A 19,321-nucleotide genomic window follows, 5' to 3' on the forward strand; every position below is an offset into this window, starting at 1 on the left:
AGTTTTACTCACCCACCCACTATATTTTAATAGAAATAATACAAAACCTGTCACTATTGCTTCTGCATAATTTGCCAGTTTGGAGGGAGGCTGATGACTTCAACATCTAGTACAAAAATGCAATACAAACCCTTCTATATTAGTGTCCACCACTACAAGTTGACAGCAGAATGGGCCACTTTCTGTGCTTAACTGATGGACCCAAGGAAAATATGCTTTCAATCAGGTGCCCCAAAATACGAGGAAAAAAGAGGAGAAAGTAGCATCTGACTGACAAAAAAATCCTCCAATGATGAATGTGCCTATGAAAGAACTCTGTGCGAGTTAATGACAAACAACCCTGATAGTAAGGACAATCCAACTGTAAATGGTGGATGCCAGAACATCAGCACAGTCCTTAATATGTAGGAAAAGATGCTTCCTACCCATTCTTTTCCCTTTTGAAACAAAAAGAACTGTAAAGCTCCAACTGGCCAGAGAAGTCATTTTGATCATTATGATTAAGACTGGGAATCTCAATAGGGAGTAGAGCTACCAAAGTAAGTTGGTTTTTTCAGTCATAAAAGCCAGTTGACCAAGGAGATAAAATGGACTCATAATTACCTTTGAACAACAAATAACCCTTTCCTACAGACAAGGCATGAAGCTCAATCCTCCTCTTCATACAAACTAGGGAGACCAATTTAAGGGTAAGATTCTTGAAAGGAGCTTCACCAAAAAGCTCATAAGGGGCCAATGAATGGATGTAATGCTAAACAGTAGTGCTCGAATTGGAAAACCTACCAAAAGACAAAACTGGAGGTATTTCCTGTGAGGAGGAAAAAGTGAGATTTGAAACCCATTCTGAAGATTGATGGAGACCACTAACTTGTCATGTTTAAGTGTTTCCAAAGAGGTGGTAATCTCCATCTTGAAAGCCAACAGACTGAGGATAGACCAAAACTTTCAGCCTTCCATATTAACACCAGGAAAGTATGTGAGTAGAAAGCAGAGACTGATTGTTTGCACCACCTCCACTTTGCCCGGCTCTTCCCTTATTTGAACCAGTTTTGAGATAAGGCATAACACCGCCCCCAAGAGTCTCTCCAAGCTATAGAAACTTGTCTTGTCATCTGAGCCTGAATGCATTGGACACAAATCCTGTACCTCTACCTTTATTTGAACAAGTTTTGAGATCTCTTTATGATGCAGACTGAGAGTCCAACCTGGAGAGAATTTGTCATATCCTCTGAGCCGGAGGGCATATGACATAATTCCTTTACTAACTGCGTGTTACCTTCACCGGGTCTTAGGGCTTTCAAAGTTCATCAGGAAATTCACAGACTTTATAAGAACAATTTAACGACAACATCTCTTCTTCCTCTACCACTTAATGCATTGGAAGAGACAAAGACCCAAATGGAGTAGAAACCATCTCATCCTATTCATTGGCAAACTCACTTGAGTTAACTAATCTTGCGCTCAACTCCAAGGGGAGGCAGGACTTTCCATTCCTACATCTCTCTGTTGAGTGGAAGGCCTGGGGATAAGGGTATCTTCATCCTAGAACTCTTAGCGATTGATGGGACAATCCCTAATAGCAGACTTTCCAGGATAAAGAATGCTTTTTGTCCTTCTGTATTGTCTAAAAAAGAAGTCTAGCAACCCTCCTTTTTCTTGGACTACACATAAACAGATGATGTGAGTCTGTGACCTGCAACATCAATTCTGCTAAAAGACCTAGGCATGGGCATCCAAAAATGAGAGGATTCACTTTCCTGAAATGGATGCCCCCATATCATAAAGGAAAAAAGAAGGAATTTGGGGAAGGGGCAGGGATATAGATCTCAATCCTCGTTCCTTTGTCAAATGAGTAGTTGGATGCATGGTGGTGAAAGGTTAACCTGTTTTTGATGAAGCTCTAATGAATGGTGCTCGGTCAGGCAACCATAATCTTATGGAGACATCAGAACTTACAGAGACTGATCAGTTTTCACTCCTTTCTGGATGGCATGATCTGTTGAGCTAAGGACCTTTACAAAGGGCAAGGTTCACATATAACCATTACTGAATGGAATTAAAGAATGTTTTGGATTATAAAACATGCCTTTGCAAATCTTAAGATGTTTCTCTTTCAAGATTCTCTAAAACATGTCAGAAAAGATGATCATGTACAAAACCACAAAATGAATTTGTGTGTGCCAATAAAATCTCAAAGAAGATTTTTTAACCAATCTATACTCCTTAAGACGATTTGGCTAAAAATGCCATAATTTAAAGACATTTACAAAAGGCTTGATTTAAATTTTGACAAAAGACCTTCAAAATTATATCTTTTTTATAAACAAGGACAGAATTTTCTGCAAAATCAACTTGTCTTCTTGTAGTTCAATAATCCAGTCCCATTATTATATTCATACATGGGCTCTTATCATTTCTTAATTTAAAATTAAAATGGATGACAATTTCCCATTTCTCATGCGTTCTATTTAAGATATGAAACCAATGCTTCAAGCTACATGTCACTGTGTAATAGTTTCGCACCAAAGTTCAGCTCAGAGATTCGAAATTGTCTAATCCGTGTTTCCTCCAAATATTTAAACCCCATTTTTCAATTTTTCACATTTGGACATTTAGGATGGAGTGTGGGTTCAGAGCAATTACATATAAAAAATTTGGAATTTGCCACCACCATAAGATAGCTTACTAGCGGGCCTAGCAAATTTAAACTATGTTATATTGACTTATACCTGCATGAAATCGATAGGAAATATATTTTCTCAAAAATGGCAAGTGTTATAATCAATATGTCTTTAATCCACTGAAAGACTAGATGAAACTCGACATAGATGAAACCTGACCCGGTACGACAGGCACTTGATTCTTAGGTAAACTAATCATGTGTACACTCACCATTTAACACGTTAATTGATGTGTGTACACATCATAAATTTACACTGGAATCACGTGCCTGTGCCCGGTACTCGCCATCTGCATTAATAGTCACATGACTTCACAACTCTCACACAACAACATCGGAAGTCCAGGACTCACGGTACTAATTCAACTCCATGGTAAACATATGGAAACACTATCATATTCAAAATTCAATAACTTAAAATTTCTTGGTGCTGATAATGACACCTATACTTCTTCATGCACATCTAACCTTGGTGCAAGCTTATGTGTGGAGAACACCATATGACCCGCGGCACTTTGTTTACATACATGTGCATGAAACACGTGTTATTGATTCTGCACCAAATGAATCAGGTGCTACTTTCAGTATTGAGTACTCCTGAGTCAAGCCTGTAAAAATGCTAAAATTGCATCAGTAGAAATTTGTCAATATTTTTTTTACATTACATATAGGATAAGGTCTCAAAAGATATTTTTCCTAAAATTTTAATTTTCATTATTAACCAATTATGGACCACCAAACCTGTAAATACTCTATTATTTCTTCACCCATTTCTACACTGGTTCACAGTTCTTCCATATAATTAGTACCGTGTGTCCTCCAATAGTCATGCGATATCAACAACAAACTTCTTTTTAATTTCCTTGTACAAAATTTCAATTATATTAAATGAAAGTCTGAAACCTTTTGTAATAACCAGAAAGAACAACATATTCACTTAGAGAACAACTAGAAGAAACTTGGACAGTCTGATTCATCAAGCAGTAGTCTGGTTCCCTGCTTCGTATGCTCCCTGCGTGAGAGAGCACATGTCAACGTAGTAGTGACATGATACAATAAAACTCCAGAAATTTTGTATTCTGATTAAAACCAGTATATGACTTTCATGTAATTTTTTTTTCTACAATATTTGAAAATGATGGCTGTGAGATTATGTTTGCTTGTGCGACTAGCAATCAAAATTGCTAGTACTAGCTCAAATTTCATCAACACATTAGTTTTATTGTCTTTCAGCAGATTAAAGACATAATGATTTAAATACTCACAATTTCTGAGAAAATAAATAGTTTTTATATAGATTTCATGCAGGTATAACTCGATTTATCAATGTTTAAGTTCGCTATCCCATCTGTAAAGCAGTTATATATTTGCAAAATTTAAGGACTTTTCGCGGTCAGGAAAAAATTATCATTTCTCCCGACTTTTTCCAGATTTCCTGGTAGCGTGGGAACCCTGTGTCTAGATAGGGAGCTCTACCAATTTGACTCAATGTCATGACATGATATTTGACAAAATTTTCAGTTTCTACTGTGAAAAAGAAATCCGGACAAAATGTTTTACAAAATAATTGATGACCAAAGATGCCCTATCCCCATACATGCCAACCCCTGTCAAGGAAAAAGTGTAATCCAAGTGGACAAAAAGAGTAATCCAAGCAGAAAAAGAGTAATCCATATATAACATAACAAAATTAAATGAGTATATGTACAAAATGATTTATTTACCCCTTCTGGTCCTTTGACATCAATTACTACTTCATACTTTCATTTTAGCACTTTGAGCTTTAAAAGGCAACAGTCTCTCATATTGCATTTCAAAACACTTTGTACCAGCTGAGATTAGGAATGTTTTGCACACAAGGAAATAAGTGCTGGGTTACAGAGTTTGGATCTGAATCCAGTTTTGTTTTTGTTAACAATACTGAACAATCTCTCACAGACAGCATTAGAATGGTAAAGAACCAATATTCCTTTCATAACCTGATAAACAAGAGGAAATATATATTTTCCAGTTATAGGATCTTTTAGCTGGGAAATAAGGTGCCATTGCTCATCAACTCTGTCTGCATGAAGTACATTGTCAGGTAGAATGCAAACTTGATACTTCAGGAGTTGTCCTTCTAATTTATCAGCAGCCTTTCCTGCAGCAAGGTGAATCATACGACAGGGACAACCTGATATGTACACTGACGGAGACATTTTTCAAACTACAGAATGCAACTCCTTTATGAATTCCAGTCATCACTGATGCATTATCAGCTAAAAAACCCATCTTATGTTTATTCAAAGCATTATGAAGCAAATAAAAAATGTTTTCTCCAATGGAATCTAGTGTTAATCCTGGTGATGCAAGAAGAGCACTCTGACTTTGCCTATTTCATTGTCAAAGTCTCTTACCCAGAATGGGTACAACTTTTTGTCATCATAATCAATACTCCTGTCTGTTGCAATTCTAAACAGCCGAATTTACATGACTTCTGCAATTTTAAGTGAATTCTCTTCTGCTAAACACTTACCATATTAGATGATTTTGTTCTTGCAGATGTATATTCTCTGCAATTTTGGAATCAGAAAACATCTGTTTGAACAAAGGACCAACGTAGTCTTCTACTGCTAGGGGTAGTCCATGTTCTATTAAGAACTCGGTACAAAAAGTCCTCTGCATTTATTAATTCTGCTTTAAAAAATATGTTACAAGTTACCTTTGTATTGGCATTTGTAAAACGAGCTAATTAAAGGTTTCTTTGTTTTACCATCATGACCAATATTAAAATCCTTTCCACACAGCCTGCAGTGGACATGAAGTTGCTCTAGAATGGAACACTGTATTGTGTAATTCATGTATTCATCTTTGAATTGGTTTTTTGTCTTTTTCTAATCCATCTGTGAAATTATCTGAAAAACATTTTTGCTCTAACACACGAATCTACTAGAATAAATCTGACTTGACTTTTAGTGCCAAATACCTACAGACTGGTTCTGTATCAGATATGAATTAGAATAAAAAATCTGCAAAGATTAAAACTTAGAAAACCAGTCTGTTCTCTCCTAACTAAGCCATACAGCTGCTACAAACAGAAACCAAGGTCAAAAGTTTAAAAGTAAAATCAGCATGTTTCTTGGAAATAGGGCAGCTGCTATAAATAGAACATATTACTGTTAGGAAAGTGCATGCCAGGACAGACAAGCATACTCTTATGTCATAGTTATGTAGAAGCTGTCTTTTCTAGAATATGGTCTGAAAGATTAATGGGATGTTAATAAATATTAAGAAAACAAATTATACATTTTTTTGGGAGGGGTACATACCAAAAACGTGTAATCTGAATACGTTTACGCAAAAGGAATAATTTAGTGAAAAAAGCGTAATGATTACATCACAAGCATAATGCTCCCCCACAATCAATACTTCATTTCAGGGTTGCAAAATTCTTATTTTGTGATGCAACTTCACAACATCTCTGGTAATATTGCTAACATTATCTGCACAAAAATACTACATGCGTTTGTAAATGCTGCAGACCAAAAAGTGAAGATGTTCACTTTTTAAAAAAATTTAAAAACTGCTATAATGGCATGAAAATCTAACCAGATCTGTCATCTATGAATCCAAACATGACAACCAAATTTCGTTGGTCTAACATTCAGGATTTTTGTTGCTGGTATTATCATATACAAAATATTTTGTTTTTTAACAGCCAGTTTTGTTAAAGAAGTCTAAATATTGAAAACAACTACAACAATCGTCTGAAATATCTACCATATATACTCACTTATAAGATGAGTTCAACAGCAAACTGCACAGACCCAGATCTGCCATCACACAATGCGCTGGCAGATCTGGGTCTACGGTGTGCATTCATTAGTAGTTATGAGAAGAACACACAACAATGACCCTGATCTGAAGATGCAGTATGCTCTGCAAATCAAGATCTTTTGTTGTTTGCAGTTCAATTTGACTTATTAGCAAATTATATTGTAAGGTCAACTCAATATAAATGTAAACATACCCACAAAATTTAATTTGTCTATTTCAAATACCTTTGCTTAATTGACCTTATGCCAGAAGGTAGATTGTTCCGCCTACCGAACACGTGACTTAACAACCTCTTAACCTCCGACAAACATTCTGTGAAAATGGCGGTTGTGATATCATTAAAAGATATACCAGACGATATTGGTGAGCAATATTTGCCATATGAAACAACATTGAGACACAGACAGAAAGCGAGAGCATTTATCCATCACTTGCACTTCTCTAAGTTACGATGTCGGTATGCGAAGAAGTCGCCCCTACGTATCTGGAGAAGTCGCCCCAGTTGGTTGGAGAAGTCATCACAAAACATGTCACCCAAATAACCATTTTATAAGAGAATTAAGTCATCTTTTATGTGATTCATATATATATTTTTATATATATGCGATCACAAAAGAGATATTAACTAAATTAAAGCAATATTATAGTAATATTTATAAGGACGAAATTAAGTCTGTATATAATCTAATGAATGACGACGACAGTATATTGATTAAAAAGGATGATATGTCAAACACTATTATTATTGTGAATCAAGATTATTATGTTAAAGAAGTTGAATGTCAATGAGAAATTAAATTAAAAAATTCAACATGCATTAATGAGATTGCTAAAAATAATAATTCCGTATGTGAGGAATTTGATACTTTCCCTCTTAACATACGTACACCTCAATTATACATATTACCCAAAACTCATACAAATCCTGACCATAATTTACCTTTAAATTTTCCAGGATGACCCATTATATCAGGTTGTAATTCATATTACAAATTTATTGATGTGTTTTACAACCTTAATGAAATTACATCCTTCATACATTAAAGATACAACTACTTTCATTAAAAAGTCGAAGTCTATTCCACATTTATCAGATAATTTCAATCCTGGTATCATTAGATGTAACATCACTATATACCAACATTCCGCATGCAGATGGTATTGAAGCGTGCAAATATTTTCTTGATAACAATCCTAATAATAGCACACTATCTAGCAAAGATATTTGAAAAATAATAAAAACTTATCTTGGAAAATAATTATTTTCAATTTAATAATACGAATTACATACAGATAATGGGTATTAATATGGCTCATATATACTCTTACCTTTCATGGGTGAATTAGAAAAGGATTTTATTCAAAACGAAAAGTTTAATCCATCTCTTTGGTTCAGATTTTTAGATGACATATTTATAATATGGAAGCATTCAATTGAAGAACTTAAAAAAATTATTGATCGCCTAAATCATTTTCACCTGACGATTAAATTTACTTATACTGCATCTAGTACGCATGTTTCATTTTTAGATGTAAATGTAATAAAAAATATTGATAACACTATCTCTACAAATATTATTAAAATGCATCTAATGATTTGAAAAGCAGAGCAAAAGGGACAGATAACACTTATTTTTCGTTAAGTACAGAAGCGGAGTTGATCAAATGAAAAAGTCGAAAAATTGCAAATTTTATAAATTTAATAAGTTATTAAGTTGAGTGAGTTCTCCCAGGGCGAGTTCTCCGCTGTTCAGTTATGTCTTGGTTTCAGGAAGGGAATAAACTTAACTCCTCCATTTTGACCATCTGGATAACAACTATCAGAATTGCAAAGCCCCCATTGCATTGTGAATCAAAAAATTGCCGAACCGTTGCGAAATTTGTAAATATATACAATAGCCGAGTCGACATCAACAGAAGCAGCTTGTCAAAGGAAAATGCAGACGTAAACAGTGCCTGTAGGTCTGTATAACAGCGCTTTCTGATTGGTCAATTGAGCAGAATGATTGACAACTGGCGATAGGTCAATTGTGCTTTTAAAAGCATTAAAAATGGGTACAAAATTGAAACATCACTGTAATGGCTAAATTTCATTTGTCAATATTTGGCTTTTTTATTTTTACACAATCTTGCAAACAAGTTTCTCAGGATGGATGGGTGGTTGTGTAGAAATAGCAAGGGAAAAATTTAAATATAAATGTCAAAGGAGTAAGGGCCAAATAAGGATACAAAAGTCGAAGTCCAAAACTCCTAAAAGTAGAGGTTAGAAAGAAAACCCTTAAAACAGCTTGCATGTCATAAAATCTATTCAGGTATCCTACACAATTATGTACATAAACATGTTTATTATATTTAATTTCCCTTGAGTATGCAGTTTCTGCACAATACCAGTAGGGAGTCACAGTAGTTCTGTTGGTAGAGTGTCCAGGTGTGACAGGTTTGATATCTGTCCAGGCCAACCAGGCTGGCTGCCTCAGTGTCTCCTTGGGAATATCACAAAGTTCACATTTCCTATGCATGACATAGTTAATAATGTGTTAAAAGTGCCAAATAAAACAAAAAATAATCCCAATAACAGTATTTCAAAAAAGAAATTATCAGTCCAAAAATTAAAAAGACTAATCAAGGATAAAAACTGCCAAAATGGCCCAAAAATCTGATCGTGTCATGTGGAAGAAAAAAAACCTAATTAAAAAGTGAATGTCCACTACAGAAATTGATACTGTATGAAAATCCAAACAGGTCATTTACATATACACATAAACATGCCTACCAAATCTCACTTCTGATATGTTTCTGTCTAAGTCTTAAACTGATATGAGAAGTAGTAAACTAATATGCTATAGCACACTGTACCTCTAGAGCCCTAACTATAATCTGAAAAGCTGGTCAATGTGACTGACAGTCTGTAGCAGTGAGCCGAATTCCCACTATCAATGTACCCATAGAGTTTAATGACTATACATGCAATTGTTTCAGAGGAATGAAAATACAACAAAGGTAAAAAGCCATATAATTTATTTCTATGCTAAAGACATCTATGAAAAGTGCAACCTATGTCTTGTCTGTGCTATGTCTAAGTATGAAAAAAAAATCAAACAAATTACCTCTTTTTCTGAAAGGGATAAAGCTGACTGAAAAATTGGAGGCTGAGTTTCTTCCAAATCTTTATCCAAGAACTGATTCATCTCCTTATTTCTGAGGAATGAAAAAGTGTCATAATGAACATATCAGAAAATCAACATTTTACACCTACAGGACATTAGATCTCTAAACCATATCTTGCAGAAGACATCAGCAATCTGTACTGTTACCATTGCTGTTGTTCATTATCCTCTGTTATTATTATTATTATTTAAAACTTGTGAAGGTTGAGGTGGTGTCTTTGCAATAGTAGCAGCAGGTAATTATTGCATAATTAAAATTACTGTTAGTTTTACACCCCAGGAGATGATTCCAACAAAAATAATTTTGGGGTCCTTATCCTAAAATTGGGAATTGTTTATCATCCAATAAGTATTCTGGAGAATTTTCAACATATAGGCTTATGATTTTTAACCTCCTGTGCCTCATCACTATTAATCATTTCTATCCTGTGCCTCATCACTATTAATCATTTCTATCCTCCTGTGCCTCATCACTATGAATCATTTCAAACCTCCTGTGCCTCATCACTTTTAATCATTTCTAACCTCCTGTGCCTCATCACTATTAATCATTTCTAACCTACTGTGCCTCATCACTATTAATCATTTCTAACCTCCTGTGCCTCATCACTATTAATCATTTCTAACCTCCTGTGCCTCATCACTTTTAATCATTCATAACCTCCTGTACCTCCTCACTATTAATCATTTCTATCTTCCTGTGCCTCATCGCTTTTAATCATTCATAACCTCCTGTACCTCCTCACTATTAATCATTCATAACCTCCTGTACCTCATCACTATTAATTTTGATGCAATTTTTTTTCAGATGTCCCTTTAAAGCAGATTACAAATTGATATTATAAACTTTTTAAATTAAGTTAAATTAAATTATATAAGTGTTATGTAAGTTATATAAATGTGTTCTTTTGTAGAGAAGTTGCCTTTTTAAATAATAGTGGTAGTGGATGTTGCTGTGGTTATTGTCTTGGTATAAAAAAAGTTTTAAAAAAACCCCCCAACAAACAAGTCCTTAATATAAATCAGATTTATATGTTTATTCATCTATCATAATAAAAATTTAATCTGCATTATCATAATTCTGTTTGTCTGTTTTGGTGACTTGCAGGTGTTATTGGCATAAAGTTTTACTGGAATAAAGGGTCCCATGATCATTTGGCTCCATTAAATTGTTTCACATCAAATTAAAGTTCTGAGCTTTAAAAGAGAGGAATCTTTGCAGCATATTTAACAAGATGACTCATGTCAACAGACCAGAATATTGTACACTATTTAAAAGTATATTCCATTAACAACAAAGCATGAAATAGAATATCACAAAAAATATGTGAACTGGTTCATTTGAAGTAAAGTAGTTGAAACGTCATTTAACACTTCACACATAAACAAGCATATCTTGGCATAGGAAACTCAGGCCATGTGTTGCATGTAAGAATTCAAAGCAAAAAATGTGTGTACTGACCATTAGGCAAAACAAATATGTGTTTCCAGTTGGCTGACCATCCCTGTTTTTCATAGCCAACCTTATGACTTTTTTCCCCGTGGTCAAAAGAAAAAGAACTAAAAAAACTCACATTAAATATATGTTTTAATATATAAAAAATAACATGCCTCTCATAATTTTAAAACCAGTGCAATAGAAAACATATTTCTGTTTTGACCTTATGTACTGTCAACTATCCAAACAACTAGTCAACATTCATCTAATTATGGAAGGATTACGTATTTGTCATGATGGGAATGGGGAGCTATCTGCTCACTTGACAGCTCTCTAAACAATGCACTTATGTTGAAGAGTACTTATAAATGTCTATGCTCAGGGGAAATTAAGGCAAAATAGTCAGCTTTAAGTCTCTTGTTTTACCTAAGCAGGCCCCAAAAAAGTCAAGTTCAATGTAGCAAAACATGATTTTTTGTGTGGGGTCCCAGGTGGCCAAGAGGTCTAAAGCACTCAACTTTACCAATCACTGCCATCTCAGCTATGTTAGATTTGAGTCATGGGCTCCGCCTATGTGGGCATGTGAGAAAGCTGCAGGTAGATTCCCATGGGGAAGTGGTACTTCTACCACCAAGCGCATTGCCTGCCATGTATAGCATATCATGTTCTGAAAAATGGCATTAAACCCAAAATAATGACTTTCGTGCAAATGATTCTTTCAATGAGAGGACGGTTTAAACAATGCCAAAAGAATGTGAAAGGTTCCATCAAGGCATTAACAGGCAGGATATTGGTCTCATTAAGATAATACCTGATAAGATCAAAAAGATGATCAGACCCAATTGTGGAACCCTTGGAAAACTTGCTTATTGGAAAAGGTTGCCTATATCCTTAATGATAAATATAGAACATTCTCTTTTCTTGAAAAGAAAGAGAAAAAAATCTGCAACTGCAGTTAAAAAGGGACAGATAAAATTAACACATTTCCTTTGGCCACAATTGCAGAGGAACCTCCAGTTGGCATCATAAGCTTTCTTAGCCGATTGCCTTCTGGCCTAGATTGTAACCTTGCCTTGACGGAATGATCACTTGATAAAAGCCAAGTGTCAAGGTGGAGAATCTATGGGCCTTTGTGTAGGAGACATCCCCTATGCTCTGACAGCAGGTCCCTACTCTGGGGCTAATCTCCTGGACTTGTCTACCAACAGATCAAAGAGACTGTTGAACCATGATCGCTGGGGCCACAGGGATATTATCAGGACAAGGCAAGACTCGGTGAAGAAACTGAGGACTTATTTTGAAAAGTAGGAAGGCATAAACGTGCAGATGATCCCACTTCAAACTGAAAGCATTTTCTATCCAAGCATAAACATGAACCCCTTGTCAACAGGAACACATTTGGAGTGGCAGATAATAAACAATGGTATGAAGGATTGATGCCTAGCCAGTATGAGTAAAAAGCTTTGAAAAGTGTTATTATGCAATAGCTGTTTCTGGCTGGTCTGAACATGTTGTTGTTGTGGGTTTAACGCCATTTTTCAGCACAAGATAGGCTATACATGGTGGCCAGTATTAATGGTGGAGGAAGAACCTGGGAAAACCCCGGAAAGAACCACCGACCTACGAGAAGCTACTGGCAACCTTTCTCTCATACCCACATAAACCGAACCCGTAACTCGAACCCATGCAGACAGAGGTGAGATGGCAGTGATCCGTAACAGTTAGTACTTTAGACCACTCAGCCACTCGGGGCCCCCGGGGGTCTGAACAGGATTGAACCCTGTACCTACTGGTTGTGAGTCTAGCACTAAGTCAACATGTGGAGGAAGAAAATATTACTACTCATTATGATTCACCAGTGTGGGATTGAAATAATTTGACTAGTCTAGATATAACAGGGTTAAAGATACAGATGATTTAACAAACAAATGGCTACAAAAAATGTACTCAAGCTTGATAATTTGATTTTAGTGGCCTACTATGAGTATAAATTAGTTATTCTCACTGAGATGCATCCAAATATTAGTTTTCAAAAGCATAGGTAAAACAAAGTCCATGATATTGTGTGTATAGCAAAATAAAGTCTGACAACACTAAAGTCACTCTAGCATAAACATTAGGCCACAGTGACCTAGTTTTTGTATGGATGAGTTACTCTCCAGTACACAGCCACGTTCAGGTTTTCAATAGGCAAATAGTGTCCAGGATATTGAGGTAGTATGGAATAGACTCCCAAACATACAAAGCCCCCCAACCCCCCAATCATGGAAATTAGGTCAGTGATCTACTTTTGGTATGGTTAAGCTCGTCTCCAAACTTTCAAAAGAGTAGATCAAAACTAGGTTTAATGTATCGTAGAGTGTAATACATAAATGGCTGAAAAACACCCAAGTCAACCAAGTGTGAAAGTCAGTCACAGCAGTCAAGTTTTTAAATCAATGTTTCTTCCTTACCAAAAGTTCAAGCCATCCACAAAGTTTGGTAAACACAGATAACAGAACTCAAGTTATTGTACTAAGATCATTTTTCTTCTTTCAAAGTGAAATTTTCCTTTCAAACCAAAATCAATATGGTACTTAGTTTACCACAAAGGCAAGCCATCCACAAACATTGACCTTGACACCCAAATGTACAGTTCTTACCTACACCCAAATGCAAGTCATCCACAATGTTTGGCAACTGTACATTGTGTACAACTCAAGATACTGCATGGAAACAGATAAATGAAAGGACATCATCAACATAATACACTATGGAAGGCAAAGGAAAAATTATATCAGAATGATCTACTTTTGGCATAGTCAAGTTGCCTTCCCCCAAGATGCATCCACACACCAATTAAGGTAAAATGGGGACCAAGCTACTGAAGGTGTAATGAATGAATGAATACAATTTTTTTTTTGCAAACAAATGGTCAAAAACACTATATCTTCTACCAACTTTGTTGGCAAAAGACCCCCATAAAGATTACTATGTGCATGCACCTTATTATCTTCCTTCTCAATTATTATAAAAGAATAGACAACATTGTTGAACAATCAAGGCACAATAGACCCAGGAGAATTAGGTCTAGGGACTACCAAGCACATATCACAAAAGTAACCACCCAGTCTAAGCACACTACTTATATCCCATCTTTACTTGCTACAGTACATGAAAGAGACCCAGATTCACCAAAGGTTTAATAAAGTTTTGAATTCATCTCCAAGCTGGTGTTGTTCATTGTGTAAATAATTTAAATAAATGGAATTTACCTCTCCTGCTGTGCCAGTATATCCTGGTACACTTTGCTGTACAACTGAACTTCAGGCACTGTCTTCATCTTGGCCACTAGTAGCATGTCAATTTTGTCTGGGTCAATCTCCTTAAGTGAAGAGTGAAGCGTTTTGAGGAGAATAATTAACAGTTAAAAGAGGGAAAACATTTGGAAGCAAAACCTACAGTCAAATACATGATTTTTTTTAATGTAAACATTTGCCACCACAAAGGAACATACATGTACAGCATGCTAACCTACAATTAAATGCATGATCGACATGATGAAAATATATCTTAGTTATCAATTTTAATAAATTTTCCTCTAACAGCATTAAAGTTTAAGTCTCTTAGTTATTATTAGTACACCATCCTCTCACCCTACCTGCCATTTGTCATGCAATATTCATATTTCTTTCTTCCTGCTCCACTCTGTAAGACCCCAATGAAATTAAAATCTTTAAAAGATATTGCCTCTAATTGTATTAGCATTAATCTGTTGATCATTTCTGATCTTAAATGGTTCCATATCTGTGTATGAATATTGTTCTTTACTGAAAATCCCCTTTTAGTCTGCTGTCTCGAGGGGCACATACATAGCTAGCTTAACCAGCAGGAACAAGTTTGAAAAGTGCTCTTTATGGTTGTTGTGTACAATTTTCCACAGCTCACAGATATCAGATATTATCTTTCGGTTACTTCTGCTCTAAAATAACATTTTTCACTAACATAAGCTCTGCCAAAGTTTAATTTTCTTCAATTAGCACTCTACTGACTACTTAGCCAAATTTACTGTTCCATAATGTTGTATTAGGATTATAAGTCCATTAATGACAGTATCTACTTGTTCAAAAAAAAGTATTTAAAATTTAAAAGCATTTGGACTGACTCAGCATATATGTTTATTGCAAGCACCCAAATGATCTATACTTCACCCTCCAAATATTCTGGTTAGAACTTGATAAATTTAACTCTGATCAGTTTAATTACGACTTCAATTAAGTGATTGTTTCGGGTGTCAAGTGGTGGTGGAAAATTTCTGTGTTTTTCCCAACTTTCATCAATATTTGCAAAATTCCAGGACTTTTCAAAGTCTGGGAAAAAAATGATCATTTCTCCTGACTTTTTCCCGATTTCTCTGTACTGTGGGAACCATGCATAGACCTGCTTCATGCCAGGCTGCATGCAAAGTTTGGTTTTAATTTATTGAATCCTTTGAAAGTTACCGGAGACAAAATAAATAAATGGCCAACCGTAAGCCACCTTCAAAGAACATAGTGGTGACAAAAGAGTGAGAGAGAAAAGACCCCAAAATAAAATTTAATAACAACTTCATTGACCCAAAGAAGAAAACATCCTTACAGGAATCAAAGCAAAACTGCTTCTTCTTGTCCACTGGACCTGCTCTGCCTTATGTGCTAGCATTAGCTTTAAGAAGGTATCTACTGTCAATGGACCCTCCTGTTAATAAAAGAAAATGAAAACTAATTTCATATCCAATTTTATTACATCACATTATTAATATAAAACTGCTGTAACCCAATTTATATATAAATGAATTAATGAATCATCAGGTCATAATGTCGTAATGGGTATAGGCATGTTTTATTGTGATACAACAATAAACATGTAACATTAAAAGCATCCAGTCAAATTGGTCTTGAACCAATGTCATTTTTACAGAAATAATTGAAAAACGAGCACTGTTGGTTTATCGTATGTCCACTAAGTGTTTCATAGTCCTTTATATAAGCACTAGATGGGCATAGTTGACTCTGGACAGTACTGACCACTGACAAGCAATGTCATTTATCTTCACCTTTGAACCCAACTATCAATGCATAAAAGGCAAATGCTGTGAATTTTATTGAAAGAAGATTGTGTAGAAAACCATCTTTCTTTATTTAGGTCATTCTGACAGTGACCTTTCAGCTGCATATCCCAAACAATGTACAATGTTTTCTTCTCATATCAATGGTTGGTGCCATCAAGTGGCATATACTTTAAGTTCTCTAGTTTGATCTTGGACCTTTCAACCCAAAGTCAATAGATTTCTATTTTGCTGGACGTGCTTGCCATGCACAAGATTTGGTCAAGATATGCAGTCTAGAACTACTGTGCTGAAGCCATTTATTATCAGACTTATCATGACCTCAAGCTCTGACCTTTACATCGTCACATCTACCACAAAGCATGGGTTGGTTTCATTTTATGGTACAGCAACACATAGTTTATTTAGTAACAAGGAATAAAGTGTTTTGCCCAAGAACTTGCCAGAGTAGCCAAGCCAGAGACTAATCCAATGCTAGGATCGAAACCCATGCCCTCTCAGTCATGGGTCAGTCATGCTAACTGCTGAACAACCAACCATAGTTCCTGCCATCATCATCTCTTACAACATGAGAGGCATGCAGGAAGGTGCCACGGGTCTAGTCTACATCCCTAAACATGGGAGGGTGGGTTGGGGTTGGGGGAACATACTATACAAGTTGAAGGAGCTAGCTGAAAAGATATCGAAATGTGAGGCAACTGTAATCAGGATCATAGTCTTTAGTTCCAAGGCATCTAAAGATTGGACCTGGAGACAAGCTCATTTCCTAGGAAATACCTGAAAAAAGGTTGTGGAGGGGTTCTTTTTGTTGTTTAAGGGATCAAGCTGAGGTAGATGAGGGGCTGCACCATCACTTCTGCTATCTGACAGACTCGTGGCAACTAAACCATCACTGTGTGCAAGAACAGCCCCAGCAGAAAGCAGCTGTAAATGAGAAGAGATGGTAAACCTTGTTCAAAAGTTCACACTTCCTCCTCCTGTATCATTTGCTCCAATGGATGTGAGGTCAAAGAAGATCCTCAAAAATGCAAAGGACCTGCCACAGCCAGATTTTCTGGAAACTCATCCGAGTCAACCCAAATTGATGAGGGTGGTGGGGTGGTGGCGGGCAACTGGACTAACCCTTCAATCTGTCGTCCTTGGAGAACAAGATTGATTATCCCTTCAAAGTGAACTAGGAGTAGATTGGTTGCCCTCTCCATTCTCTCTAGGACAAGACTGGGAGAGACGAAAAAAGCTTACAACCCTGTCTCATGATATCATGGGAGGGAGGGGAAAATGACTAACAACCAAAAAGTGGGGGATCTGATACCATCCTGTACATGCATGAAATTTGGTTCATACACATGTATGTGGTGCAGATATACTGAAGAAACAAAGTTACTGCATGGAAAGAAACTTCTATTTTGGATTACTGAAGATATGCCAAACCAATAATAGTCTCACTTTTTCTTGCCCACCCAGAATGGATAAAACACATTAAAATTCACAAACTTTTAAACAATCATATTGTATCTTCCTACAACTCTGTATGCACTTTGACAGTGAGTAACAATGAATCCAATAAGTCCATTCCTCCAATACCAGAACCTTGAATTTTGGTCAAAGTAATCACCGTAAAAAAGAGTTACCACACCAATTATATGTACGTTTCTTTACTCAACATTTCTGCTGCCAGCTTTTAAAAAAAATTGTACAGTCTAATATACGTTTCTTTTCTTCATGTATATCATTCTTTTTGCCATTTAGAAACTAATGATATGTACCCATCTACCATACTCTTGATGGAGTACTTTTCTTCCTATCTGTGTCTACACAGGGAATTCCTTTCTAAAATTTTATAACACAAAATTTAGTTTTTCAAGAATTTCTTCAATACAGCCAGTACTCTAAAATGCAGAATTTTCACTAATTTTTTTTATTTATTAGCAAAATGCAGAATGACTAACATCTCTGTACCTCTGACATACTTAAACTAAAGTCAGTAGGGTTTCTTGCCTCAAATTCAAGCCATCCACAAAGTTTGGTAAAAGCAGATGGTCTCAACTTGAGGTTATTGTGCAGAAACAAAACAAACAAAAAAAAAAAAGAGACAAAAGACTTTACAGACATAGTGAAAGGCATAAGTGATATTACCGTATATACGCATGTATAAACCGAAAAATTTAGGAAACACATAAGGCCTGGAAGAAGGGGGGTCAGCTTATCAGCAGGCCAAGGTCCAAGTCTGACATTTTTAACGCTTTTTTCCCTCGATTTCCAGTATTTATTGTTTCTGTCGATCGCCGAAGATGAGATCACATGCCTAATGATGCCACATGGCTCATAAGATTTGTGCTGTCATGAAGTGAAACAAATATTTTTTTTCTAACTTAAGTGGTAGGATAATGAATGAAAAACACGTTTTAATGTACTTGATGTCTATTTGACAGATGTCCATCCACCAGAAAATGCAGCCATATGTGTTATTTGAGCCACGGTGGTACGTGTATTTTCCAAACGAACCGCCATATTAGTAATCTCCAGACAAGTATTTAACCCTCAGCTAATCAGTAATCATTAAACTCTACAGTATCGTACAAATGCACACTAGCTTATTTCAGTGTAAATATGAAAAGAATCTACTAACAAAAATAATAGAATTATGATACTGAAGGTATATACGACAAACATTTTGATTGAGAGTAGAAATACATGTACGATAGTCTTAAAGGAACAATAGCGAGTGGCTCCATAGGGGTTTGTCGTGTGCATGCTTAGGAAGGGTAAATAACAGGGCAATATACGAGTCGGTGTGAATAATTGTAAAACAATAATTTGTGGGATTTCTTTGACAGGTGTTTTAGAAGTAATCTGCAGCCACAGTTTATATACTACTGCTGTTTAGTTCTTTGTAAAGCAAAATGGTTTGTTAGCAGTAGTGTGTTGTACAATAGCTACCATATGCTTAATCTGTGGTAAATGCCTCGGGGATAATAGGTTTGTTTTGTTGCACAATGCCAATGACTTTACTAATAAATGCCGACTCTCAGAAGTATTGTTTAATGAGATATGGTAGTGGACATGGTTTCTGCTCAAAGTTATAAACTGTCACAATACTTGAATAATGTCCACGCTGAAACCAATCATATTTT

At 35.8% G+C, this 19,321-nt stretch overlaps 1 protein-coding gene across 1 annotated transcript in view; it reads right to left on the reverse strand.

The window, feature by feature from the left end:
- LOC149805725 (uncharacterized) overlaps positions 1-19,321 on the reverse strand; it is a 109,784-nt gene that overhangs the window by 35,953 nt on the left and 54,510 nt on the right. The window contains exons 12-14 of the mRNA XM_089934696.1: positions 15,719-15,817; positions 14,356-14,465; positions 9,604-9,694 (exon numbers count right to left, since the gene is read on the reverse strand). Coding sequence (XP_089790822.1) covers positions 9,604-9,694; positions 14,356-14,465; positions 15,719-15,817 — 300 coding nt within the window. The remainder of the gene's footprint in view (positions 1-9,603; positions 9,695-14,355; positions 14,466-15,718; positions 15,818-19,321) is intronic.

Source organism: Sinohyriopsis cumingii, chromosome 2 (genome assembly GCF_028554795.1).
Source record: "Sinohyriopsis cumingii isolate HCF-2022 chromosome 2, ASM2855479v2, whole genome shotgun sequence".
NCBI classification, from domain to species: domain Eukaryota; kingdom Metazoa; phylum Mollusca; class Bivalvia; order Unionida; family Unionidae; genus Sinohyriopsis; species Sinohyriopsis cumingii.